The sequence below is a fragment of the Xenopus laevis genome, chromosome 6S (genome assembly GCF_017654675.1).
Source record: "Xenopus laevis strain J_2021 chromosome 6S, Xenopus_laevis_v10.1, whole genome shotgun sequence".
NCBI lineage: Eukaryota > Metazoa > Chordata > Amphibia > Anura > Pipidae > Xenopus > Xenopus laevis.
In genome coordinates this window covers 24578358-24605924 of record NC_054382.1, presented here as the reverse complement: position 1 = coordinate 24605924, position 27567 = coordinate 24578358, and the positions used below count along the sequence as shown (strand labels likewise).

General features: G+C 41.2%; 1 protein-coding gene across 2 annotated transcripts; it reads left to right on the top strand.

Moving 5' to 3' along the window:
* The first annotated feature begins 10375 nt into the window (after positions 1–10375).
* cyp51a1.S (cytochrome P450 family 51 subfamily A member 1 S homeolog) lies at positions 10376–27152 on the top strand. Of its 2 annotated transcripts, none has more exons than XM_041567206.1 (11): positions 10376–10490; positions 10912–11079; positions 12862–12960; positions 13068–13244; positions 14591–14717; positions 15600–15774; positions 17945–18064; positions 18166–18361; positions 19336–19431; positions 25043–25211; positions 26880–27152. In XM_041567206.1, exons 2-11 carry the CDS (start codon positions 10918–10920, stop codon positions 27056–27058), a joined length of 1500 nt encoding a protein of 499 aa, XP_041423140.1. In that variant the 5' UTR covers positions 10376–10490; positions 10912–10917; the 3' UTR covers positions 27059–27152.
* The last annotated feature ends 415 nt before the right edge of the window (positions 27153–27567 follow it).

The following is a 27567-nucleotide window of genomic DNA, read 5'->3' as shown; positions in this document are numbered from 1 at the left end:
ATAAATACACCAGTAAACCCTCAAAGTAATGCTGCTCTGAGTCCTCTGTCAGAAAAAACACAGCATTTCTTTCTTTCTATTGTGTACTCATGGACTTCTATATCAGATGTCCTGTGTTCAGCTTAAACCTCTAGGGCAGGGCTTGAGCATGCTCAGTTTGCTCCTCTTTCCCTCTCCCCTTCCTTCCCCCCAGCGCCGATCCGCGCCTTTATGCCGCCTCTGCACTAGAAGAGCCAAATTTCCGGGTTGAAAACCGGAAATCCGGCTCTTAGTTACCAGGAGCGGCATTTTTGCCGCCCCTGGTAATCAGGAGGGTGCTGTCGCCAGAGGCGAGTGGATCAACTCGTCTCATTGGTGGAGCGCCCCTGCTTCCCCCTCCCTCCTCCCCTCCCTGCTGTAATCTGATCCCAGAGCTATAAGTGAGAAGGGAGAGATTTAAGCAGGAAGTGATGTCACGCCGGCCTTGTAGTGAAACTGCTGATGAAGTTTAAGTGGCCAGTTTACACCAAGTGATCAGAATGTGTCTGAGCGTTATGGCTACGACTAAATAAAATTAAAGGGATTTAAGGATTATCCATTCATGTTACCTGCCTTCTCTGCCTAGAGTCACTGACTTCTTTAGCCACTCACTGATGGATTCCAAGACACTTTTATGGTCTATAGTTTGCACAATGTCTTATGGCTGACTAAAATATTTATTTTCATTGAACATTGTGTCAATTAATACTCCATTTCTTACTCATTTTGCCATTATAGTTAAAGCTTTATTCTTCTTTCCTCAAATGTTTTTCACTTGGGTACTATATATATATATATATATATATATATATATATATATATATATATATATATATATAATAATACACAAAGCCATGAATATCTTGTAAATTATATCCTTATAAACGGTGAGTTCTGATGTCATCAGTTATAAACAGTGAGTTCTGATGTCATTTCTGTCATGACTCACTAAAACTTGTGTATTATAATAAATAAAGTACCCCCAGTTGCAAAATATGAGGATATTAGAAGTAACCTCGGAGTTCCACAACCTGTATAAAAGCACTCGGCCTTTGGCCTCATGTTTTTATATGGTCATAAAAATCCTCGGTAACTTATAATATCCTTATATTTTACAAGAGGGGGTACTTTATTCACTATTTATACACCCAGAAAAATATTTGTATTCTGCTTCCATTAGTTCTGTAGCCGTGCAGCTACCTCCATTAGGTTTAGATTTGTAAGCATGCAACAGTCCATTCCCATTTTGCAGCTGCTTCCATTCATTCTGTAGGCATGCAAAAGCTGAATTATATTTCTGGTTATCAGGGTATGTGTACTACTGGCGTGGCCACTTGTTACCCCTTTGTCGCCCCTTTACACAACTAGTAATAATAAGATGGGGAGCAAAATGAAAAGAATGAAACAGTTATTCTATATATTGCCAATACTCAAAAACAGGCTGGAAGAAAAGTGGTCCTTGACAGAAAAAAGTACGTTCATAATGTAGTCCTCATTGATTCTGCTTTTGGATCGCAGAGAGAGATGCAGAGATCACTTCTGTATACAACAGGGATTCATAAGTTTGCATGCTATTTTCTGTGTGGGTTGCATAGCTGTTTTTTACTTGTTCCATTATCTCATTCAAAGTAGCCTGGTTGCTATAGTAAGCTGCACCCTATCAACCAGTTGCAATTTCAAAGTGGAGAGCTGGTGAAGAAAAAGCTAAAAAACCCACAAAAATATGCAGACAGAGTTTTCTCTGTCTTTGATTATATGGATGGAATTTAAATTGTAATTTACAAGGTAGTGCACCATACATTTCCATTCCATCCCTGTTCTGTGTAATGGCTGAATCTACCATAAAACCCTTTCCACCATGTGCTTAAGTAGTTTCCTTACAAGCCAAGCTGTAGGAAATCAATAGGGACCATTTACAGCATACCCGTTATTAAATAGTGTTTAATCATGTCTAAAGGAGAAGGAAAGGCCAAAATTAAGTAAGCTTTATCAGAAAGGTCTATATAAATACACCAGTAAACCCTCAAAGTAGTGCTGCTCTGAGTCCTCTGTCAGAAAAAACACAGCATTTCTTTCTTTCTATTGTGTACTCATGGACTTCTATATCAGACTTCCTGTGTTCAGCTTAAACCTCTAGGGCAGGGCTTGAGCATGCTCAGTTTGCTCCTCTTTCCCTCTCCCCTTCCTTCCCCCCAGCGCCGATCCGCGCCTTTATGCCGCCTCTGCACTAGAAGAGCCAAATTTCCGGGTTGAAAACCGGAAATCCGGCTCTTAGTTACCAGGAGCGGCATTTTTGCCGCCCCTGGTAATCAGGAGGGTGCTGTCGCCAGAGGCGAGTGGATCAACTCGTCTCATTGGTGGAGCGCCCCTGCTTCCCCCCTCCCTCCTCCCCTCCCTGCTGTAATCTGATCCCAGAGCTATAAGTGAGCAGGGAGAGACTTAAGCAGGAAGTGATGTCACACCAAGCTAATATGGCAGCCACTATCCTAAACAAACACAGAGAGCTTCTGGAGCTGTTTACTCAGGTATGGTAAAGCAGTCTGCAGAATAAATATAGCATTCTAGTTCAAACTATTGTGCAGGGCCGGATTTACATAGTGGGTGTCCCTAGGCCCACTACCCTGTCCCCTCCAACGTGACTGGAGCAATGGGGATTGGCGCACAGGTAATTAAAAAAATGATTGTATCTCCAGCACATCCCCAGTGATTTTGAACCAATGTGGGTGTGGTTGGGCAGCATTCCACCCCCTTAAAATCCTGCCACCCTAGGCCCATGCCTAGGTGGCCTTTCCACAAATCCGGGCCTGCTATTGTGGCTAATCTGTTGGCAATAAACTGCTTCGGTAGCTTAACTTTTCCTTTAATAACAGGACACTCACATCACACATCATGAAACGTTACATGCCTTTGTGTGGTTACAGGCCCTGCTCATCAGTCTTAAGTTTGGCTTCTTCATATGGCATTTGGGAGATGCTGATACTTGCTTTCAGATTCATAGTATTGGGAATAAAATGAGTTTCATTGTTGACACCAAGCAGGTAAGTGGCAAGTTCAAGGTGCGAAATGTTTCCCTGTATATGATGATTGTGTGTACATCAGGTGAGCTTATATTGTAAATATTGTTGTACCCCAAAGAAGCATCCAGAATGCACCTCTGAAAGTGACTGGTAGCTCTGCAGGCTTAGATATGAGTCTCTGTGTGTTTTCCCAGGCAACTTGGGTTTGAGATACTAATTGGTTTTGGAAAAAGTCTCCCAGTGATTCCATACTCAATGACAGAGCTACTACTAGTGTGATTCATACTGACCAGTAGCAATGGTTTAATGGAGCAGGCATAGGTCAGTGGTTAAATCACTGGTAGGAGTTGTTTATGCTCTAGACAATGCCTTTCTACTCTTTCTCCAAACAGGCCGGCCTTGTAGTGAAACTGCTGATGAAGTTTAAGTGGCCAGTTTACACCAAGTGATCAGAATGTGTCTGAGCGTTATGGCTACGACTAAATAAAATTAAAGGGATTTAAGGATTATCCATTCATGTTACCTGCCTTCTCTGCCTAGAGTCACTGACTTCTTTAGCCACTCACTGATGGATTCCAAGACACTTTTATGGTCTATAGTTTGCACAATGTCTTATGGCTGACTAAAATATTTATTTTCATTGAACATTGTGTCAATTAATACTCCATTTCTTACTCATTTTGCCATTATAGTTAAAGCTTTATTCTTCTTTCCTCAAATGTTTTTCACTTGGGTACTATATATATATATATATATATATATATATATATATATATATAAAATAATACACAAAAGCCATGAATATCTTGTAAATTATATCCTTATAAACGGTGAGTTCTGATGTCATCAGTTATAAACAGTGAGTTCTGATGTAATTTCTGTCATGACTCACTAAAACTTGTGTACTATAATAAATAAAGTACCCCCAGTTGTAAAATATGAGGATATTAGAAGTAACCTCGGAGTTCCACGACCTGTATAAAAGCACTCGGCCTTTGGCCTCGTGTTTTGATATGGTCATAAAAATCCTCGGTAACTTATAATATCCTTATATTTTACAAGAGGGGGTACTTTATTCACTATTTATACACCCAGAAAAATATTTGTATTCTGCTTCCATTAGTTCTGTAGCCGTGCAGCTACCTCCATTAGGTTTAGATTTGTAAGCATGCAACAGTCCATTCCCATTTTGCAGCTGCTTCCATTCATTCTGTAGGCATGCAAAAGCTGAATTATATTTCTGGTTATCAGGGTATGTGTACTACTGGTGTGGCCACTTGTTACCCCTTTGTCGCCCCTTTACACAACTAGTAATAATAAGATGGGGAGCAAAATGAAAAGAATGAAACAGTTATTCTATATATTGCCAATACTCAAAAACAGGCTGGAAGAAAAGTGGTCCTTGACAGAAAAAAGTACGTTCATAATGTAGTCCTCATTGATTCTGCTTTTGGATCGCAGAGAGAGATGCAGAGATCACTTCTGTATACAACAGGGATTCATAAGTTTGCATGCTATTTTCTGTGTGGGTTGCATAGCTGTTTTTTACTTGTTCCATTATCTCATTCAAAGTAGCCTGGTTGCTATAGTAAGCTGCACCCTATCAACCAGTTGCAATTTCAAAGTGGAGAGCTGGTGAAGAAAAAGCTAAAAAACCCACAAAAATATGCAGACCAATTTCAAACCGTCACTACCTGAATCATCCTGAAAGTGAATGTAAAGGTAAACGTCCTCCTTTGTGGCGTTTCGCTTTGGTTTTAGCTGCACTGGTCATAAGAATAACCATCTACCTCTAAAGCTGGCCATAGATGTTGAGATTTTTAAAAGATCCGATCATCATTGTGAGACCACGATTATCTCGGTACAATTTGCCAGGAAAACAAAGGGAAGCTGCTTGCTTCACCCTGCAAACATATATAGATTGCACTGGGACCGACAAAGATTTTTTAACCTGGCCGATCAATTTCCTGACAGATGTCAGCCAAAAAAGCGTAAGATGTTCGAATCCCACTAACCGCACGATAATTTCCAGGATTGGTCAGACTTCGCTAAAATTGGTCGTTCGGCTAGAGAAATCTTTGCGTCTATGGGAACCTTAAGTCACACAAGCTGTTGGAATAGTGTGAGTACAGATAAAGAATATGTATGAACTAGGCTCAGGTATTGCTTTTTTTTCTTTAGCCCATGTGCCCTCTCTCAGGCAAATAGTGGACTTGGGTTTTTGAGGTTGTAGTTAAAGAATTTTTTTCATACCCAAATCATACCAGTGCTTACAGTGTACCCCTTTACTACAACACAGGCATAGCCACATCATGTGAATAGGGGGTGGTCAATCATTTTAAATAGGTCTGGATATTTTAAGGCAGTGATCCCCAACCAGTAGCTCGTGAGCAACACGTTGCTCTCCAACTCCTTGGATATTGCTCCCAGTGGTCTCAAAACAGGTGATTATTTTTGAATTTCAGGCTTGGAGGCAAGTTGGTTGTAAAAAAACCGGAAGCACTGCCAAACAGAGCCTCAATGTAGGTTGATAATCCACATAGGGGCTACCAAATGGTCAATCACAGCACTTATATGACACCCCAATAACATTTTTCATGCTTGTGTAGCTCCCCAACTCCTTTTACTTTTGAATGTTGCTCACGGGTTCAAAAGGTTGGGGATGCCTATTCTAAGGGCAGGACTCCATGGACAATTCTGGTGCAATCTGACGCGTTGCTCAAAAACGCAGGTGTCGCGTCAGAAATAAGGTATAACGATTCGTCCATGGAGTCCTGCCCTAAGGTAGTATACAATCTGTTTCTCTACACCCTGATCTCTATGTCCTGTAAAAATAATAAAACAGGCCCAGAGCCGGACTGGGAGTAAAAAGCAGCCCAGGCAAAAAAAATCAAAGCAGCCCACACACAGACACTCTCCCTCCCTCTAACTGTCTCCAAGGAGCTTCGTATTTCACAGAAACAGAACTGGAACTCTCTGACGCCTCCCCAACCTGTCTGCTGACCAATGAGAGGGACGTTGAATTTCCCTGACTTTCCCAATCACAGGAGGAGGGAGGAACATAAGGCAGCTTGTTGTGTGTGAAGGGAGAAGCAGAGGCTGCTGCTGTACTGTTTAACCCTGCCCAGATGCCATAAAACAGAAGTGGCCCATTTCACCACTAAATGGAGCGGCCCTTCTGGCATTTGCCCGAGTGGACAGATTGCCAGTCTGGTTCTGAACAGACCTGTTTGTCTATGGTAAAATGCATTCTTTATTTCATAACATCTTTTATATGTGATTTTATTCAGCCCTTGTGGCTTTTTTTTCCATGATAAGTCCTGTGAGTGCGGCCTCTTTTCACCAAGTATATGTAAGTCTTACCAGCACCCAGGCATTTAACCATTTCATTGAGGAGTGCACCAGTTTGGATCTCTCTCTCTCTATATATATATATATATATACTAGGGATGCACCAAATCCATATTCGGTTCAGATTTGGCCTTTTTCAGCAGGATTCGGATTCGACCAATTCCTTCTGCCCGGCCGAACCAAATCTGATTTTGCATATGCAAATTAGGGGTGGGAGGGAAATCACGTGACTTTTTGTCAAAAAACAAGGAAATAAAAAATGTTTTCCCCTTCCCACCCATAACTTGCATATGCAAATTTGGATTCGGTTCAGTATTTGGCCGAATCTTTTACTAAGGATTCGGGGGTTCCGTGCATCCCTAATATATACTGTATATAATGCTGGCAATGTGTTATGTTACCTGGTGGTACGTGCTATTAACTTGAGGGGCAGTGCCGTTTTAAACCCACTGGGCTGGTCAATGCCTGATTTATGTCAGATAACAAGGGCATTCAGCATGTTGTTTTTACTGTTAGGAGACTATAACACAATGGAACATTCATGGGAGGGGATACAGAAGCTTGAGACCAGACAAGTTGAGATACTGTCTTAAAGCCAATGGGTGGGGGAAGGTGGATAATATGGCCAATCAAAGCATTCGGCCCAAAGTTTGGATAGCAGTGGGCTAACGGACTGCCAATTTAGCCAAAAACAGATAGTTTTCCAACACCTTTATATAATGTAATGAGGCACAAGGATGTTATTGCTACGTTTGATTCTTACTGTGTAATATTTACATGAAACAGGACATTAGGTCTACTGCACAGGGAACTTGGCTTTTTTAGACAATTGCTAGATCAAACGTATACGACTTTGTTTATGAACCTGTTAATATCAAGCTGCTATTTCTTTTTCCTTCAAGAATGTAAATGATGTTTATATGGAGATTTGTAGAACTGTCATATAAATTTTGTACAAATAAAGATACATTCATTCTATTTGTTTGTCTTGTTCGGTGATTCCAGGCAGTGTGAGTTTTATTCAATCACTTTATTCGCACATGGTGCATCCAACATTAATAAATCACCATATTCATCAGCTGCTGAGCATAGAGTGGCTGCCATAATGTTTGGGACAAAGATTTTATTAATCTCTCTGCTCCTCGGTGTGTCAAATTTTAAATTAAACAATTCAGACGTGATACAGTGCACATTCCACACTTTAATTTAAAGTTATTTGTTTACATTTCAAGTTTCACCAGGTAGAAATCACAACACTGTTTATACGCAGTCCCTCTCATTTCATTGTTCCATTAATGCAGGGATAATGAATTGCTAATTAGCTATGCAGGCTGTGGATTCCATATGTGTTTGGTTTTAAAGGGTATGTAAAGGCAAAAAATAAAATCCCATTTTTACTTTCTTTAATGAAAAAGAAACCTATCTCCAATATACTTTAATTAAAAAATGTGTACCATTTTTATAAGAAACCTTGATTTTATGCAGTGAAATTCTCCCTTCATTTCCTGCTGTGGATAGGAATTGTCAGACGGTTCCTAACTGGTCTGCATACTTATGAACAGCAGGGGGAGCCCCCACCTTCCCAACCATGTAGAACTCAAGCAGCTTTGTTTGTTTCCCTGTAGAGCAGTTGGTGAATATGTCGAGATTTGTATTGGATTTTATTTTTGCCTTTACATCGCCTTTACTGTTTCCAAATCCAACTGTAGAGACAAAGATCATGGAGCCAGATTTAAACATATAAACTGGGATTCTATTTGGAGGATTATTTTGCTGCAGCGACTGGTTCTGGAAAGTTTGTATTAAACAATACAAAAACTATAAAATACACATTAGATTATATAGAGGTAAAGAGGAATCCTTCCCCTGTTTTTCTGCCTGTGACATCATCCTGCCCAGTTACAGGCTGGAGAGCGATCCGATTGGCTGGGTACCCCAGTACATCCTTGGGAGAGAGAATGTGCCTAACTTTGGAGCCAAATGTTCGGGGTCTTTGAGAGCTGAACAGAGCCAGCACGAGTACCTGTAAGACACAAGTCAAGTACAGAGAAGCTGTTAAATCTGTGGAATCTGTGGAGGTACAGATTGAGCCCAGCCTGTTTCCTGCCAAGATGCTAGAGACTCAGAAGGAGAAAGGTGCCACTGTTGAGATTGATCCTGTTGCAGAGCTGCCTATAATCTCCAGTGTGATTTCCTCTAAGAGCATCCCAGTGAGTGAGTCACCCAAGGGAGGATACTGGCACGGATACCAGCGTGAGGCTCCAAAGTGAAGACAAGTCTTGTGTATCTACCTGCTACGTGGGAGCTGCTGCTAAATTCCAAAGGGAGAGGTACTTTTGGGAAATGGTAGCACTACCTGGGGAATTTCATTGGAACTGTGTGGTTATTAACCCCATCCAAAGGATTGGGACTTTGATATTAAAAAGGACTGTGTTGGAGCAACAGTTAAGTACCTAATAGTGATTTAGATAGTGTCTCACATGTCCCCAGTATAGGAGTGCATGGTGTATTAGTTTGCCCAAGTTTTACTGCAGTTTATATAAAGTTTATATTTGTTCATTTGCAAACTCTGTGTTTTATTGTTCCTAGTGGAATCCCCCTGAGGTGTGTTCCCTAGGTGGAAGCACTGCGCTGTAATTCCCAGTTCCTGGTACTTTTCATACGCAAAAGGGACTCAGGGCCCCTAGATTGCCAAGGGTAAGTGCTATTTAAAGAGACAGTAACCAAATTACAGTTATAATTACATGACAACACAGGACCCAGTGCAGTCTGTATATTCTGATTATAAATCAGTCTTGCTGTATCGTCTTATGGTAGATATTATTTGACTTGTGCAGTTTTGATACTTTATGACGATCCCTAAGCAGCCCAGACCACACTGAGCATGTGCACAGTCTTAGTCTTGCAAAGATGTTTAACAAAGTTACAAGATGGTGAGCCCCTGTAGCCAACTTTGAAAGCATAAATCATTTGTTTGATTAGGCTTATGGTGCAGCAAGTTCATGTTTATATTTAGTATACAAAATACAGCATTTCTAGCCTTATTCTATTTTAGACTTTACTTCCCCTTTAAAGGGGTGAGGTCAGTGGCAACCCTAGGAGAGAAGCTGTACCAATGAAAGTCAAGGAAGCTTTTATGAGGCTGAAAAACAAGAATAAAACCATTAGAGACATCGGTCAAACCAAAAGCAACTGGAATATCATTAATTATCAGTCTGGAATATCATTAAAGGAAAACTATACCCCAAAATTAATACTTACAGATTTTTTTTTTAATCAAATTAAGTGGCATATTAAAGAATCTTACCAAACTGTTACATATATTTCAGTAAATATTGCCCTTCTACATCCCTTGCCTTGAACCTCCATTTCTGTGAGATCACCTGACCAGAAATATTATCCATTTCTATCATTCTGCTTATTAAGGCCACTGGATTTGTGTTGGGGCCAAAAGTCATTCATTATAACGCGCAGCAACGTGAGGAAACCCTTTAATAAAGACGTTTTGGGAAGTGGATCACCTCTAAGTCACGTGGCGAGCCTCAGGCCGCTTTGCACCAATGAGGAGGCCGCTGACAATCAGCTTCATCCTGACAGCCCAGTGCCATCTGCGCCCGACTCCTGATTCACCTCAGCCCCTCCCACTCACTGGCGTCACCGCCCCAAACTCCAGCATTCGAACACCGGCAGCTCCATACGTCACATAGGCAGACATCAGTTCAGAGGCTCTGACCAATCAGAGCGCAGCGCCGCGGACCTGCATAGAACTGCCGGCACCAAAGGAAATGCCAAGGCCCCGCCCCCGCTGTTGGAAAGTCTCCCCTCAACTTGTACGGCCGCTTGTTTTCTGCTTATTTTTAGCGCATTTTGTTGTTTCCTCTCTTAACTCCAGTGACACTCGGTTCTGGGAGTCCGTAGCTGGGGCGTGAGAATGAGTGCGTGACAGAGTCATTGTAACTGCGTGTTGATAACTGACAGATACCCCGCCTTGGCTCCTCCCAGTCCCCGCCCTTTCTGTCAGGCTGCAAAAGCAGTGAGTACGTGAGGCTGCTCATCACTTAGGAGGGAGCCGGATACCGAGTGGCAACTGCTGTATCCAGACAGGTAAGGCTGGCACCGCGCCTCGGGGATTCTGGGAGTGGGAAAGCTAGAGGGGTGCCAGAGCTATACCAGAGTCAGTGTCCTGTCAGTCCCTTATGGGCTCAGTGAGCAGGTGCAGGTGAGACACCCCCACAGAGAGGCACCGAATGCAACAGCCCAGGGCATGTGTTACATATAGACTCCAGTGTATTCCTTATGTGCAGCTTTGCTTCTGTGCCCTGTGGGGATGACACTGAGGGACCAGTGCCTGTGTGTGTGTCAGTCTATTAGAGTTAATACTACAGGGGCCACAGTGCAGGGGTGAGGGTTCTTCTGTCTGTAGGTGTCCTACAATTCCCATCATCCCCTGCAGCCCGACCCATTTGTATTAAAGGGAGACCCAGCAGCAGCAGCAGTAGGTACTAACGTGTGATTTCTCCACCAGGTGAGGATGCTGTTAAGTCTGTGGGAAGCAGGGGGAACCCTGTTAGAGGAGGCAGTAGGAGGGAGCCTGGCATCTCGCGTCCTCATTCCCTGCACCTTCCTCCTGGCTCTGGCCTATGTCAGTAAACTGGCCTTCAAACACCTGATGGCTGAGGACCCCGGCAATGTGGTAAGTGCCAATGTTTTGTGGCTCTGTGTAATCGTCACTCACACTTACATTACTCTAAACAGCCCCCAGAATAACATCGATTTCTTCCTGCATTTAGATTTATATTGTTTCTCTATCCAGTTCAGCTGCATCTCTTTTAGTTACTTTCTTGTCTAGCATAAAGCTTTCACCCTTATAGCTTTCTGAGCACTCCTTCTCTCTCTGACTTTAAGGGTCAGAGCAGACAGGCAGATTCGGGGAGATTGGTCGCCCGGCGACAAACCTCCTCTTCTTCGGGCGACTAATCTCCCCAAACTGCATTCCCGGCAGCTAAAATGTAAATCTCTGGCGGGATTGCACTTGGAGCGATTCGTTTTCTGAAGTGGCCCGGCGATTTTAGATTGTAGCCGGCAAAAGGCAGGTTAAGGCAGTTCGGGGAGATTAGTCACCAGGCAACTGATCTCCCCAAATCAGTCTCTAAAGGAACAGTAACGGCAAAAAATGTAAGTGTATTAAAGTAATTCAAATAAATTGTACTGTTGCCTTGCACTGGTTAAACTGACGTGTTTGCTTTAGAAAGGCTACTGTCATATCAACAAGCTGCTAACCATGGGGGCAGCCATTCAAGCTAAAAAAGGAGAAAATTAATAGGTTACTAGCAGATAACAGATAGGCTCTTTAATATAATACAGTGTTATTCTGCAGAGTGCATCTGTTATCTGCTGTGTCTCCTGTGCTTGAATGGCTGCCCACATGGCTACACAGCAGCTTGTTTATATAAACTATAGTAGTGTTTCTGAAGCAAACACAGCAGTTTTACCAGTGCAGGGCAACAGTTTTATTTGTTGGTGCCTACTGGGCATTCTCACTGCATCTGCTCCAATAGAAATCAACTAGTTGGAGAGAGAAGGAGTGCTCAGAAAGCAAAAGGGAGCTTCATGTTAGACAAGGAATTAACTAAAATAGATGCAGTTGAACTGGCTGTAGTAATAGAGACACAATACAAATGCAGGAAGAAAGGTATGTTATTCTGGGGGCTGTAATTTTAGAGAAAAATGGCAAGTTGTACAAGCAATAGCCCCATCCATCCTACAGTCTATAGGATCTAGGGTTAGCATAGACACCAGAGGTACGTGTATAGCATGTTCCTTTACTATAAACGGACAGCAGCTTTATGGGTGTAGATACACATAGATAGTCATTGCCAAATGTCCCTACAGATATTGATATGCTTTACCCCCATCTTGTATTACTGTGGTTACAAACTCTAGGGGATAATTCATCATTGTTGATGACTATATCTCTATAGCGCAGAACATTCAGCAACCCTGAGAGCTGCCCTGGCCAAATGCTGTATGGCAGGATCTTGCTCCTTCAGTTACAGTAACAGTGTATAGGTAATACTTCAGGGGATTATATAGTGAAGGCACTGCCCTTTGCTCTTTGTACCTGATAATACATTTTTGCAGATTCAAGAGCGCTAACAGGACCAAAACTGCACCCATTAGTGCTGATTTACCCACTACTTGCACTCTGTATCTTGCTCTCTGTCAGGCACAAGGCAGTCGGGCAAATCTGAATCACATAGACCTCTACTCAGAATGCAAAGTGCTAACCAGGGTGCAAAGGTGCAAAAAACATGGAGGTTTGCACCCCTTTTTTTGTACTTTGCACCCTGCCATATACTTTGTAAATGAGCCATACAGTGTTTAATGTGAAAGGGGTTTTATAAAATCCAGTGGGAGGTTCCGTGGATGGTAATTTAGTGTGTGAACATCTTGTGCTTTCTGTCTCTCCCTACAGAAATACCCTCCTTATATATCATCTAATATACCATTTCTGGGCCACGCAATAGCGTTTGGGAAAAGCCCAATCTCATTTCTGGAAAATGCCTATGACAAAGTAAGTGTGTACTATACTATCCATATACCTTCTTTTTTGCAACCCTCTGTCCATGTGCTCTCACATTACCCTGCATTATTATTATTATTTTGTTTTTGCCGTTACAGTACGGGCCAGTTTTCAGTTTCACGATGGTGGGCAAGACCTTTACCTATCTGGTGGGCAGCGATGCAGCTGCTTTGCTTTTTAATAGCAAAAATGAGGACCTGAATGCGGAGGACGTTTATTCTAGGCTGACAACACCAGTCTTTGGCAAAGGAGTTGCATATGATGTACCAAATCCGGTAAGAATAAGAGTCAGAACCCGGCTGTTTAGGAAATAGAAAGATGAATGCATTAAATAACTGACTACTGAGTGCACAGCTAACAATATTTCATACAGCTTGTCCACTTTATAACTGATCTGTATCCCCCTCCCACCACTGGCCACTTCATCTCTGCTGATATTGTATCATCCAAAATTCAAAGTCATAGAGGAGTTTTATATCCTGTGTTAACAGAACTGGCATTTGGATTTTGCATTTATATAGTAATTGAAAATCTTTGGTGGCTTCTAACAGCCTTATATTGTACAACAGGGAGTACATTATACTCTATATAAACAACCCTATGTAAAAGTTGATGACATAGTGGTGTCTTTTGTATATAGAATAACTGAAACTGGTATTTGATATATTAAAAAAAAAATACCTATTGTAGTCCCAAGCCCCAGGGGTGCAGGGGCAGCAAAAAAGCAGCTCCTTGTAACTTTGCTACTGCAGAGAGTGCAATTGCGCTCTCCAAACTAGCGATGCACCCCCCCCTACACCCGCTCTGGGCAGGGTCGGATTTACTCATCTGGCGCCCCGAGGCCACCAGGTCCTAGAGCTAGCCCTGTTTCACGCACCACTCCTCTACGAGCGATGCGCTGGTTTACTGAGGAGCTGCGGCTCCCCTTTGGCTCTTTGTATGAGTTTGGCCACCCTTTGGCTCTTTGTAAAATTTTGCCACCCTAGGCCCAGGCCTTTATGGCTTGCCACAAATCCCAGCCTGGCTCTGTGGTCGAAAATGATATGCGAGGGGGGCAGTATCAGGAAGGCAGCAAGGAGCCCTGAAACGCCTCTGCCCAGTCCACTGTGCAGCAAAAGTATTCACATAGAGTAGGCATGTAAAGGCTCATTTATCCATTTAAGTCCAAATTTATCTCAATATTTTCTACTTATTTATTAATACACTTTCCCAAAAATTTGGTTTGTGGGAAAAAAACAGAAAACAAAAATTGTGAAAAAAGATTTTTCTGACTTTTGCCCAAAAACCACAAAATCTTCGGATTATTGCATAAAACCCAGCGCAGATCAAAATATCTTTTGGACTTCTCCCATTGACTTACACGCAACCTCGGCAGGTCTGAGATGCCAAATTTTATGATTTTCACATCCTCGGGGTATAATAAATTCCTAAAAATTTGTGTTTTTTCCCCACTAATAATTCTGGATTTTATAGTAAAAAACACATTTTTTTCTGGTTTTTGGCATTCAGAGTTTAGTAAATAACCCCCTTAGTGACCAATAAGAAGACATCATTAGGTGGCACACTTAGAATGATTGTTGTGTATATTTCCACTCATCTGATTGTATTTGTTTTATTCCAGATCTTTTTGGAACAGAAAAAAATGTTTAAAACTGGTTTGAATATTGCGCACTTTAAAACTCATGTGCAGATGATTGAAGAGGAGACCAAAGAGTACTTTGAGCGCTGGGGAGACAGTGGTGTGAGAAGTAAGTGAGAAGGAATGGCCGTGTCACTGTGTAGGTCAGGAGTGCTGCCCAACACATGAAGCTACCTGGAACTGAGATCTCTGTTGCTACTTTCCCAATCTAAAGTACATTCACACACATGTTAAGCTCATCAGAAGCCAGTGAATCTGTATGCTCTGAAGTGTGGGGGTAACTAAAGTACCAAAGGAAACCAAAGTAGACACAAACAGTAAATATAAACAATGCAAAGATCCTTGTGAGAATTAAGTCACTGTGGATGCCAATATATTAGGCTTAAAGGAGAAGGAAAGGTTAAAACTAAGTAAGCTTTATCAGAAACTTCTATATAAATACACCAGTAAACCCTCAAAGTAATGCTGCTCTGAGTCCTCTGTCAAAAGAAACACTGAATTTCTTTCCTTCTATTGTGTACTCATGGGCTTCTGTATCAGACTTCCTGTTTTCAACTTAAACCTCCAGGGCTAGGGCTTGAGCATGCTCAGTTTGCTCCTCTCTCCCCACCCTTCCCCCCCCTCCCTCCTCCCCATCCTGCTATAATCTGAGCCCAGAGCTATGAAAGAGCAGGAAGAGACTCAGGCAGGAATTGATGTCACCCAAGCTAATACGGCAGCTGCTAGACAAAACAGAGAGAGCGTCTAGAGCTGTTTACTCAGGTATGGTAAAGCATTCTACAGAATAAATATAGTCTTATAGCTTGCGCTGTTGTGGCTAATCTATTGGTAATAAACTGCTTCGGTAGCTTTCCTTCTCTTTTAAGCACTTACCTCTTAACCCCTGCCAAAGAGGTAAGTGATTCCATGTTCGTTAGACCCAGTGATAAAAGGGTGCGCTCTTGCCACTGGTGCTACTGTGTAGTAATACTTATTCCTTTTGGATTTTCAGACTTGTTTGAGGCACTGTCGGAACTGATAATACTGACGGCGAGTCGTTGCCTGCATGGGAAGGAAATCCGCAGCATGCTGAATGAAAGAGTTGCTCAGCTTTATGCTGATTTAGATGGAGGTTTCACACACGCTGCTTGGCTTTTGCCTGGGTGGCTGCCATTGCCCAGTTTCAGGTATGTGCAGGAACACTGTGTATGTGCTTTAGCTTTCCCTTTATTCCAGTAACTTGCTCAAGCAACCATTTACTGTAGGCTTTGGTAAAGGTGCTGGGATCCCAAGGTTTTCCTCAAAGAAGGTCTGTAGTGCCAAAATCCTTAAAGGGATACTGTCATGGAAAAACATGTTTTTTTCAAAACACATTAGTTAATAGTGCTGCTCCAGCAGAATTTTGCTCTGAAATCCATTTCTCTAAAGAGCAAACAGGGTTTTTTATAATTAATTTTGAAATCTGACATGGGGCTAGACATATTGTCAGTTTCCCAGCTGCCCCAGTCATGTGACTTGTGCTCTGATAAACTTCAGTCACTCTTTACTGCTGTACTACAAGTTAGAGTGATATCACCCCCTCCCTTTCCCCCCCAGCAGCCTAACAACAGAACAATGGGAAGGTAACCAGATAGCAGCTCCCTGATGCAAGATAACAGCTGCCTGGTAGATCTAAGAACAACACTAAATAGTAAAAACCGGGTCCCACTGAGACATTGAGTAGGAGAAACAACAGCCTGCCAAAAAGCAGTTCCATCCTAAAGTGCTGTCTCTTTTTGAAACCACATGACCTTAGTCTACACAGCAATATTACAACTAAAAAAATACACTTGCCGGTTCAGGAATTAAATTTTACATGGTAGAGTGAATTATTTGCAGTGTAAACAGTGTAATTTAGAAATACAAACTACACCATAAAAATCATGACAGAATCCCTTTAAAGGGGATGTAAAGGCAAAAAAATAAAAACCCATTTTTATTTTCTTTAATGCAAAAGTAATCTATCTTCAATTTACTTCAAATAAAAAATGTCTACCGTTTTTATAAGAAACCTGCCTGTATGCAGTGAGATTCTCTCTTCATTTGCTTTCTCTGACTGCTGCGGATAGGAAACTTCAGATGTCCCTAACTGTTCTGCAGGGAAACAATCATACTTTCAAACGGCAGCGTCCCAGAACTAGAACAGCTTTATTTGTTTCCCTATAAAGCAGCCGGATTTGTGGATTTGTATCCACAGAACCAGTGCAGGCTGCATATTCTGATTATTAATCAGTCTTGCTGTATCCGCTTCTATGGCAGATATTATTTGACTTGTGCTGTTTTTATAATTTATGATGATCCCTAAGCTTAAAGGAAAACTGTACCCCAAACAATGTAGGTCTCTATAAAAAAGATATTGCATAAAACAACTCACATGTAAAACCCTGCTACATGTAAAGAAACCATTTTCATAATAATATACTTTTCTAGTAGTAGGTGCCATTGGGTAATCCTAAATAGAAAATTGCCATTTTAAAAAATAAGGGCCACCCCCTGGTACGATTCACTTTGCACACAAACAAACCATACATGTTAGGTCACATGAGCCAATTAACAGACAGAGTTGTGTCTTTTGCTTCCAGACTTATTCATGTTACAGTTAGAGTTGTAGTATTTCTGGTCAGGTGATCTCTGAGGCAGAACAAAGACCATCACAAAATGGTGGTTCAAGGCAAGAGATGTAAAAGCGCAATATTTACTTAAATATATATATATATACCAGTTTGATAAGATTCTTTTAATATGCCACTTAATATGAAATAAAATCTGTTGCTTAAGTATACATTTTGGGGGTATAGTTTTCCTTTAACCTCCCAATTGAAGCTTAGACCAAACTGAGCATGTGCATGGTCCTGGTCTTGCAAAGAAGTTTAACAAAGTTACAAGATGGTGGCCCCCTGTGGCCAACTTTGAAAGCATAAATCATTTGTTTGATTAGGTTTCTGATGCAGTGAGTTCACGTTTATGTTTAGTATACAAAATACAGCATTTTTAGCATTTGTGCATCAACTAAAAAGACTATATCAATTGATATTGTCTAGTTGAAGCCAGGAAAACTGTGGGTAGCTGTCTGCTTGGCCCTGTAAACAATTGGACAATGGCTACATTTCAATGTTAACAATGAAAATCTTCTAACCTGACCGATCCATTTTCTGACCAATGTCGAATCAGTTGGATCGCACTAAAATTAGTCGTTTTAAGAGAAAAAATTCTTAGCGTCTATGATGACCTTTAGTTTCCCTCGACATGATGAACTTTATGAAGTCTGATTTAAGGTCAGTGATTCACCTGACTGGTAACCGCCTGCTACTTTTACAGACGCAGAGACCGAGCTCATAGAGAGATCAAGAACATTTTCTACCAAGTGATACAGAAACGCAGGAATTCTGCTGAGCGAGAGGACGACATGCTACAAACACTGATCGATGCCACCTACAAGTAAGCTGAGAATCCTGTAGGACTGTTCAGTTTGTAGTTATATATATATATACAGTAAATAAATATGTTCTTGCACTTTCTCAATGTTATTCTGTTTGCAGAGATGGGACCCCTTTAAATGACGATGAGATTGCAGGGATGCTGATAGGGTTATTGCTGGCCGGACAACACACTTCTTCGACCACCAGCGCTTGGATGGGATTCTTCCTGGCCCAGAAGAAATCTCTCCAGGATCAGTGCTTTGCAGAACAGAAGGCAGTTTGTGGGGAAGACTTGCCTCCTCTCAACTATGATCAGGTTGGCCACCAATCATTTGCATTTACTTTCTTAAAGGAGAACCAAACCCTTTATTAAAAAAACCCTACCCCCCTACCCTACATAGACCCACCCTCCCTAGGTGTTATCCTTGGTAAATGCCCCTAACTCTTTACTTACCCCTCAGTGCAGATTCTGTGCAGCAGAATTCACAGGCACCATCTTATTCTCTTCGGGTCTTCTTCTGGCGATTCGGCAATTTCTGTTACTTTCGGCGCATGTGCAGTTGTCGCGAACCAGAACCTTGCTCCAACTGCGCATGCGCCAATATGCCGATCTCTTCCCGAAGTTTACCGAAGAGAAGACGATGGCGCCCGTGAACTTCTAATATAGTTAGTTAGCTAAAAATGTAATGTATAAAGGCTGGAGTGACTGGTTGTCTAACATAATAGCCAGAACACTACTTCCTGCTTTTCAGCTCTCTAACTCTGAGTTAGTCAGTGACTTGAAGGGGGGCCACATGGGACATAACTGTTCAGTGAGTTTGTAATTGACCCTCAGCATTCAGCTCAAATTCAAAAGCAACAGATATGACCCATGTGGCCCCCCCCCCTCAAGTCTCTGATTGGTTACTGCCTGGTAACCAATCAGTGGAAAAACCAAGAGAGCTGAAAAGCAGGAAGTAGTGTTCTGGCTATTGTTACACACCCAGTCACTCCAGCCTTCATACATTACATTTTTGGTAACTATATTAGAAACATTTTCTTATTTTGAATTCTATCTCTTTACCCAGTTTTTATTTTTATACTGAATAATTCCTTTAAGACTAATAAAACATTATTTATGTAATGTCATATACATGTACGGTGTTTATACTCAGCAGGACAATTGAGTGGACTTTATAGTATTTGTTTTTGAAGTGAATAGCAGATAAACTGTAGCAAAAGAGGCGGACGTTATACAGTACAGTTTGCTCATTATCTATACAAGTAATTGTACCTTCATTATATTTCCAGCTGAAGGATATGCAAGTCTTGGACCGATGCATAAAGGAGACTCTGAGATTAAGACCACCCATAATGACAATGATGAGAATGGCTCGGACACCCCAGGTTAGTAAACAAAAGCAAGTGTTCAGAATAACGGCAGTGTGTTTAAAAAAAAGTGAATAAAGCTCAATATCTATATAAAAGCTTTTTTTCTGCATATGCAAAATGCATTTGGAACCCTGCACATTCTATTCCAAATCAAAACTTTCTTTACAGAATATGAAGAAAAGGAAATATTAGGCTGTACTTAGTGATTGAGCATATTCTGAATGTCTCATTGGAACAGGTCACTTAAAGAAGAATTCAACCCCTAATAAAAAAAAACCCACCCCACCCTGGGTAGTCCCTCCGCCTCACCAGCCTACCTGCCCACGACCCGGGTAAATGCCCCTAATTTTTTTACTCACCCCTCCTTGCAGATTCTGGCCACGGGAGTTCAAGGGCGCCATCTTCTTTCTTCAGTCTTTTTCGGTAGTCTCGGTGCATGCGCAGTTGGAGTAAACTTCTGGTCCCAAACCACTGCACATGTGCCGAAAGTCACGGACATTTCCGAATTTTTTTTTAAATTTCCGTGACTTTCGGCGCATACGCAGTTGTACGGGACTGGAAATTTACTCCAAATGGGCATGCGCCGAAAATGCCGTCAATACACAAAGATTTCCGGAGAAGAAGAAGATGCCCGCTGTAAACTCCGAGGCCAGGATCTGCACAGAGGGGTGAGTAAATAATTAGGGGCACTTGCCTGGGGGGCGGGGGATCTACCCAGGGTAGAGGGGAGGGTTTTTTTAAACTACGGGTTGAATTATCCTTTAAAACCTAAATGCTGAAGCTGACAATGTGGCTGGTGAGACTGTATCCATCTGTATTCATACGTTTTATTCCTTTCAGAATCACTGAATCACTGTTTAATTTGTCATATAATCCCAATAGTGGATCACTGTGCTGAAACCTACCATCTATAGAATGAACATCTAGAGACGATTCAGTAATGAATCCAGAACTGAACTATTTAGTGCGTCGCTACTGATATCAGCTGTTGCTGGATACATGGTATATTTACAGATTTTCACTCTTTCCCTACCTTTTTTTTTTTGCAGTCGGTTGCTGGATACAATATCCCCCCTGGCCATCAGGTCTGTGTATCCCCCACTGTCAATCACCGCCTCAGGGACACTTGGGACAAAAATACAGAGTTTAATCCTGACCGATATCTCCATGACAACCCAGCAGCCGGAGAAAAGTTTGCATATGTTCCTTTTGGAGCAGGTAACCTTTTATATAACTGCCCATTGGTTTTTCTAGTATCGGATGTACAAATGTGAGGCTTAATTGTTACTTCTTTGAGATAGAGGTAAAAACACATTATACTGTTTGTTGGGAGTCGCTTCAATGAAAGGACTACTTGGGCTAAATCAGATGGGTCTCATTTCCATTAGTTGTCCTAGTACATCCCCAGGGTAAATGAATCCCATATGTTCCCTAATACTTACCCACATACAGACCTTTATTATTCTATGCATGTGCTGGAGGCCAGCTCAAATAAAGAGAACTGGGCTAGAAATAAATCACTTAAAGGGGTTGTTCACCTTCAAACACAATTTTCAGTTCAGTTGAAAATAAAGACTTTTTTCAATTATTTTCTATTTGTGACCATTTTTCTAATATTGAAGTGTAAAGTTTTGTTTTCACTTTCTAAAGCAGCTCTGGGAGGAGGGGGGGTCGCTGACCCTGTAAACTTCTAAATTGATACATTTAGTTGATACATTTTTTATGTTTGATCCTACTGAGCAGAATCCCTGAGTTTCATTACAGGCAGCGGTAAGAAGTGATACAATAGTTGCTAATATTCCACAGATGCTGCTGAGAAATGTAACAACTAATTGTATCAACTAAATGTAGCAAATTGTAACAGTTCAGAATCTGCTCCTGGATCACTGAACTGCCAGACAAACACCAGAGACACAAACATTAAAAAATAAAAAGCAATTGAAAAAAGTCTTTGTTTATGGTGAACAATCTGAAAACAAGTGAACTTAAAAAAGTGTTTGCAAGGTGGAAGGGTACTGGGAATTTCTTCTCCTGGCAGTGCCTCCACCTAATGGGATCCGGGAATTCACCTGCGGGTGGCCCCATTAGGAATACATTCAAACATACACTTTATTGTGTAACAAATATAACTTTATGCAAAGTTTAAAGGCAAAGTAAATCTTCACTTATATCAACATACATGACCCACTCCCCTGGGAACCTGTGGCAGTCCATTCTGGCACAAAGAGTCTCAGTCCCTTTTCCCCAAAAGAGTACCATTGTCCCCAGGTAGCGCTACCTGCCCCAAATACGTTTCCTGTTGGACAAGATATTGGCTACCACGTGGCAGGCACACAAACAGCCTGTATCCCAACAGGAGACTCGCTGGAAGTTTCACTTCGGGCGACTTCGGAAAACGAAGCGTCGTGTGTGCATTGCCGCAGGCAATTTTCATTATAGATGGGGGAAGGCAGTTTAGGGAGATTATCGCCCCAAAGAAGAGGCGATTTGTCACCGGGGCGACTAATCTCCCTGAATCTGCTTGTGTGGACTGACCCTTAATATCTAGTGCTTTCTCCTCTGCATAGTACAGGTCTTATATACCAACATGGTCTGGGATGTGTCATTAAACATTATTACGTGTGGATTTCTGAATCCAGCTAATAAAATAAAAAATAATCAGCATTTTTATCATATGAGTAGGACAGTTATGGTTTCTCTGATGAGGAAATGTAATAAAACAGTGTCTCTAGATAACTCCTGAATTATAAGACATTGGAATTCCATTTTTATTCCTACATAAAAACTGGTGATGGTTCTGAGGATTATCATTGATCAAGAGCTCGTTCTCATCAGCCCCATTGTGTTCCCTGCAGGTCGGCATCGCTGCATCGGGGAGAACTTCGCTTACGTTCAGATCAAGACGATTTGGTCGACGATGCTCCGCACGTATGAATTTGAACTGGTGGACGGAAACTTCCCGACGATAAACTACACGACTATGATTCACACGCCCAACGACCCGCTCGTCAGATATAAACGCAGAAAGAATTAAACTATGGACTTTACGTTCTACGATTTTATTTCTTAAAAAGAAAATCTTAAGGGGGAGGGGCTTGGAATAACTGTACATGTTCTGTATTTTATAAAATTAATATGAAATGTAAAAAAAGGAATAAAAATAATGATTTTTTTTTGTATGCTGCCCTCTGCTGACTGAATATACAAGTACTTCCTAGTGCAGCCACCAACCACTGGTTCCCACACTGTGGGACAGATTTATCAAGGGTCGAATTTCGGATTTGAAAAACGTTGAAATTTGAATTCAAAACGAGCAACCGAAATTAAGTTGAAGTTTTTTTTGGTCAAATAGGTCCGTTTTTGATCGAATAGATCCGTATTCGGCCAAATTCGAATCGAAGTAATAGCGCATTCAATCGAATTCAAGTAGAAGTTTTTCAAAACCACCAATTGACTCTAAATAAGTTCTAGGAGGTCCCCCATAGGCTAAAACAGCAATTCGGCAGGTTTTAGATGGCGAATGATCGAAGTCGAAAGAGACAGTACGACAGTTTCCATATTCAAATTTTTTAATTTTTTTCAAACTCGAATCGAATTTGGACTATTCCCTAATTGAAGTACACAAACATAGCTCGAAATTCGAATTTTTTTCATTTGAAAATTCACCTCGACCTTTGATAAATCTGCCCCTTAATGTTTACTAGGGATGGGCGAATTTGAACCGTTTTGTTTCGCCAAAAATTCACCGCCAGCTAAATGTCGCCGACGTCCATTAAAGTCTATGGGTTTTAAAAAAATTTTGCCGCGCGGCGAATTTTTTTTTTACCGCGCGTTTTTTCATTTTGACGAACAACACCATAGAAGTCTATGGGCTTCATTTTTTCGGTTAATAAATTCGCCCATCCCTAATGTTTACATGATTTTCTAGTAGACTTAAGGCATGAAGATCCAAATTATGGGAAAGATCCATTATCTGGAAAACCCCAGGTCCTGAGCATTCTGGATAACAGGTCCCATACCTGTATACTCAAAGGCATAAATGCAGAGATTAATGGCTCTGCACCTGCAACGTTATTTCATGTAACCGCAGATCATTCATTGGGGCTTGGGCTGCAACAACACTTTTCGGGAACGTTTGTTTCATTTGGAGATGGACAACAGCTACTTTTATTCACAAAAATCTTGGCCCCTCCTACAGCCGCCACCAATCTGACCAATGAGATTGCAGCATTCCATAGGATATAACCAACAATACTTACTTGGGGGGTTTACAAAAGTGCAGAATTTCCGTTTGCCATTTATTAACCCCAAACAGACCTGCAAGACTGTCCCATTCTGTAGTATCAGTGAAGTTCTCAGCAGTTCATTGTGACAAGGAAGAAAGTATAGAAGGCATGAGATGTTTAATTAAATAAAACTTTCATACTGATCTATGCGTGACCTATCAGAGTGCCTTGCTCCAACATTTTGCGTTTCCACTGCGTATTGGCCAGCCTACCTATTTGACCAATAATATTGCAGCATTCTGTAGTAGCTAGCTTGTTTGTATAGCTCGACTAAACCTCTTACAACACATAGGGGGTTATTTACTAAAGGATAAGTAAACCTTCAAAATACGTGAATGAGGTGGCTATTCTAAGCACTTTTGTAATTTACATTCATTATTTATTTTCTTTTTTTTTCCAAGATGTTAAAATATACATGTGCTGTTAAAGGACCAGTAACATCAAATTTAAAGGACCAGTAACATCAAATTTTTTTTTTCAAAAATTCGTTAGTACACAACGAAATAATAACACCAACACAAATTAAAATTTAAAATAGCAAAGCCTTTATTAAGAAATAACTTACAGAAACTCCACTTCTGTAAAGGAAGTGGGAATCCGCGCTCAGCCAATTAGCTCTTTATAGGTGAATGCATCAATCCTCCTAAGTAGATGTACCAAACATCCAAAACCATTAAACTTTCAGTAGGAAAGAGGAGAGCACTCAAACGCAGATTAACTGCTTGTGATTAATATTTATTTAAGCTGCTGTACAGAAACTCCACTTCCTGTCCTCTTCAGTAAGGGCGACCATCCATCCTGAAATTTTTAAATTTCCGTGACTTTCGGCGCATACGCAGTTGTACGGGACTGGAAATTTACTCCAAATGGGCATGCGCCGAAAATGCCGTCAATACACAAAGATTTCCGGAGAAGAAGAAGATGCCCGCTGTAAACTCCGAGGCCAGGATCTGCACAGAGGGGTGAGTAAATAATTAGGGGCACTTGCCTGGGGGGCGGGGGATCTACCCAGGGTAGAGGGGAGGGTTTTTTTAAACTACGGGTTGAATTATCCTTTAAAACCTAAATGCTGAAGCTGACAATGTGGCTGGTGAGACTGTATCCATCTGTATTCATACGTTTTATTCCTTTCAGAATCACTGAATCACTGTTTAATTTGTCATATAATCCCAATAGTGGATCACTGTGCTGAAACCTACCATCTATAGAATGAAAATCTAGAGACGATTCAGTAATGAATCCAGAACTGAACTATTTAGTGCGTCGCTACTGATATCAGCTGTTGCTGGATACATGGTATATTTGCAGATTTTCACTCTTTCCCTACCTTTTTTTTGCAGTCGGTTGCTGGATACAATATCCCCCCTGGCCATCAGGTCTGTGTATCCCCCACTGTCAATCACCGCCTCAGGGACACTTGGGACAAAAATACTGAGTTTAATCCTGACCGATATCTCCATGACAACCCAGCAGCCGGAGAAAAGTTTGCATATGTTCCTTTTGGAGCAGGTAACCTTTTATATAACTGCCCATTGGCTTTATGCTTGGTTATTAAATATACAAGTTGTTTTTCTAGTATCGGATGTACAAATGTGAGGCTTAATTGTTACTTCTTTGAGATAGAGGTAAAAACACATTATACTGTTTGTTGGGAGTCGCTTCAATGAAAGGACTACTTGGGCTAAATCAGATGGGTCTCATTTCCATTAGTTGTCCTAGTACATCCCCAGGGTAAATGAATCCCATATGTTCCCTAATACTTACCCACATACAGACCTTTATTATTCTATGCATGTGCTGGAGGCCAGCTCAAATAAAGAGAACTGGGCTAGAAATAAATCACTTAAAGGGGTTGTTCACCTTCAAACACAATTTTCAGTTCAGTTGAAAATAAAGACTTTTTTCAATTATTTTCTATTTGTGACCATTTTTCTAATATTGAAGTGTAAAGTTTTGTTTTCACTTTCTAAAGCAGCTCTGGGAGGAGGGGGGGTCGCTGACCCTGTAAACTTCTAAATTGATACATTTAGTTGATACATTTTTTATGTTTGATCCTACTGAGCAGAATCCCTGAGTTTCATTACAGGCAGCGGTAAGAAGTGATACAATAGTTGCTAATATTCCACAGATGCTGCTGAGAAATGTAACAACTAATTGTATCAACTAAATGTAGCAAATTGTAACAGTTCAGAATCTGCTCCTGGATCACTGAACTGCTAGACAAACACCAGAGACACAAACATTAAAAAATAAAAAGCAATTGAAAAAAGTCTTTGTTTATGGTGAACAATCTGAAAACAAGTGAACTTAAAAAAGTGTTTGCAAGGTGGAAGGGTACTGGGAATTTCTTCTCCTGGCAGTGCCTCCACCTAATGGGATCCGGGAATTCACCTGCGGGTGGCCCCATTAGGAATACATTCAAACATACACTTTATTGTGTAACAAATATAACTTTATGCAAAGTTTAAAGGCAAAGTAAATCTTCACTTATATCAACATACATGACCCACTCCCCTGGGAACCTGTGGCAGTCCATTCTGGCACAAAGAGTCTCAGTCCCTTTTCCCCAAAAGAGTACCATTGTCCCCAGGCAGCGCTACCTGCCCCAAATACGTTTCCTGTTGGACAAGATATTGGCTACCACGTGGCAGGCACACAAACAGCCTGTATCCCAACAGGAGACTCGCTGGAAGTTTCACTTCGGGCGACTTCGGAAAACGAAGCGTCGTGTGTGCATTGCCGCAGGCAATTTTCATTATAGATGGGGGAAGGCAGTTTAGGGAGATTATCGCCCCAAAGAAGAGGCGATTTGTCACCGGGGCAACTAATCTCCCTGAATCTGCTTGTGTGGACTGACCCTTAATATCTAGTGCTTTCTCCTCTGCATAGTACAGGTCTTATATACCAACATGGTCTGGGATGTGTCATTAAACATTATTACGTGTGGATTTCTGAATCCAGCTAATAAAATAAAAAATAATCAGCATTTTTATCATATGAGTAGGACAGTTATGGTTTCTCTGATGAGGAAATGTAATAAAACAGTGTCTCTAGATAACTCCTGAATTATAAGACATTGGAATTCCATTTTTATTCCTACATAAAAACTGGTGATGGTTCTGAGGATTATCATTGATCAAGAGCTCGTTCTCATCAGCCCCATTGTGTTCCCTGCAGGTCGGCATCGCTGCATCGGGGAGAACTTCGCTTACGTTCAGATCAAGACGATTTGGTCGACGATGCTCCGCACATACGAATTTGAACTGGTGGACGGAAACTTCCCGACGATAAACTACACGACTATGATTCACACGCCCAACGACCCGCTCGTCAGATATAAACGCAGAAAGAATTAAACTATGGACTTTACGTTCTACGATTTTATTTCTTAAAAAAAAAAATCTTAAGTGGGAGGGGCTTGAAATCACTGTACATGTTCTGTATTTTATAAAATTAATATGAAATGTAAAAAAAGGAATAAAAATAATGATTTTTTTTGTATGCTGCCCTCTGCTGACTGAATATACAAGTACTTCCTAGTGCAGCCACCAACCACTGGTTCCCACACTGTGGGACAGATTTATCAAGGGTCGAATTTCGGATTTGAAAAACGTTGAAATTTGAATTCAAAACGAGCAACCGAAATTAAGTTGAAGTTTTTTTTTGGTCAAATAGGTCCGTTTTTGATCGAATAGATCCGTATTCGGCCAAATTCGAATCGAAGTAATAGCGCATTCAATCGAATTCAAGTAGAAGTTTTTCAAAACCACCAATTGACTCTAAATAAGTTCTAGGAGGTCCCCCATAGGCTAAAACAGCAATTCGGCAGGTTTTAGATGGCGAATGATCGAAGTCGAAAGAGACA

Excerpts from the sequence above, each read along its gene's own strand:
- cyp51a1.S (XM_041567206.1), top strand. The coding sequence starts at position 10,918 with ATGCTGTTAAGTCTGTGGGAAGCAGGGGGAACCCTGTTAGAGGAGGCA. Across the intron at positions 15,775-17,944 it reads CTGCCATTGCCCAGTTTCAG|ACGCAGAGACCGAGCTCATA; the intron begins GTATGTGCAGGA and ends CTACTTTTACAG. Across the intron at positions 18,362-19,335 it reads CTCCTCTCAACTATGATCAG|CTGAAGGATATGCAAGTCTT; the intron begins GTTGGCCACCAA and ends TTATATTTCCAG.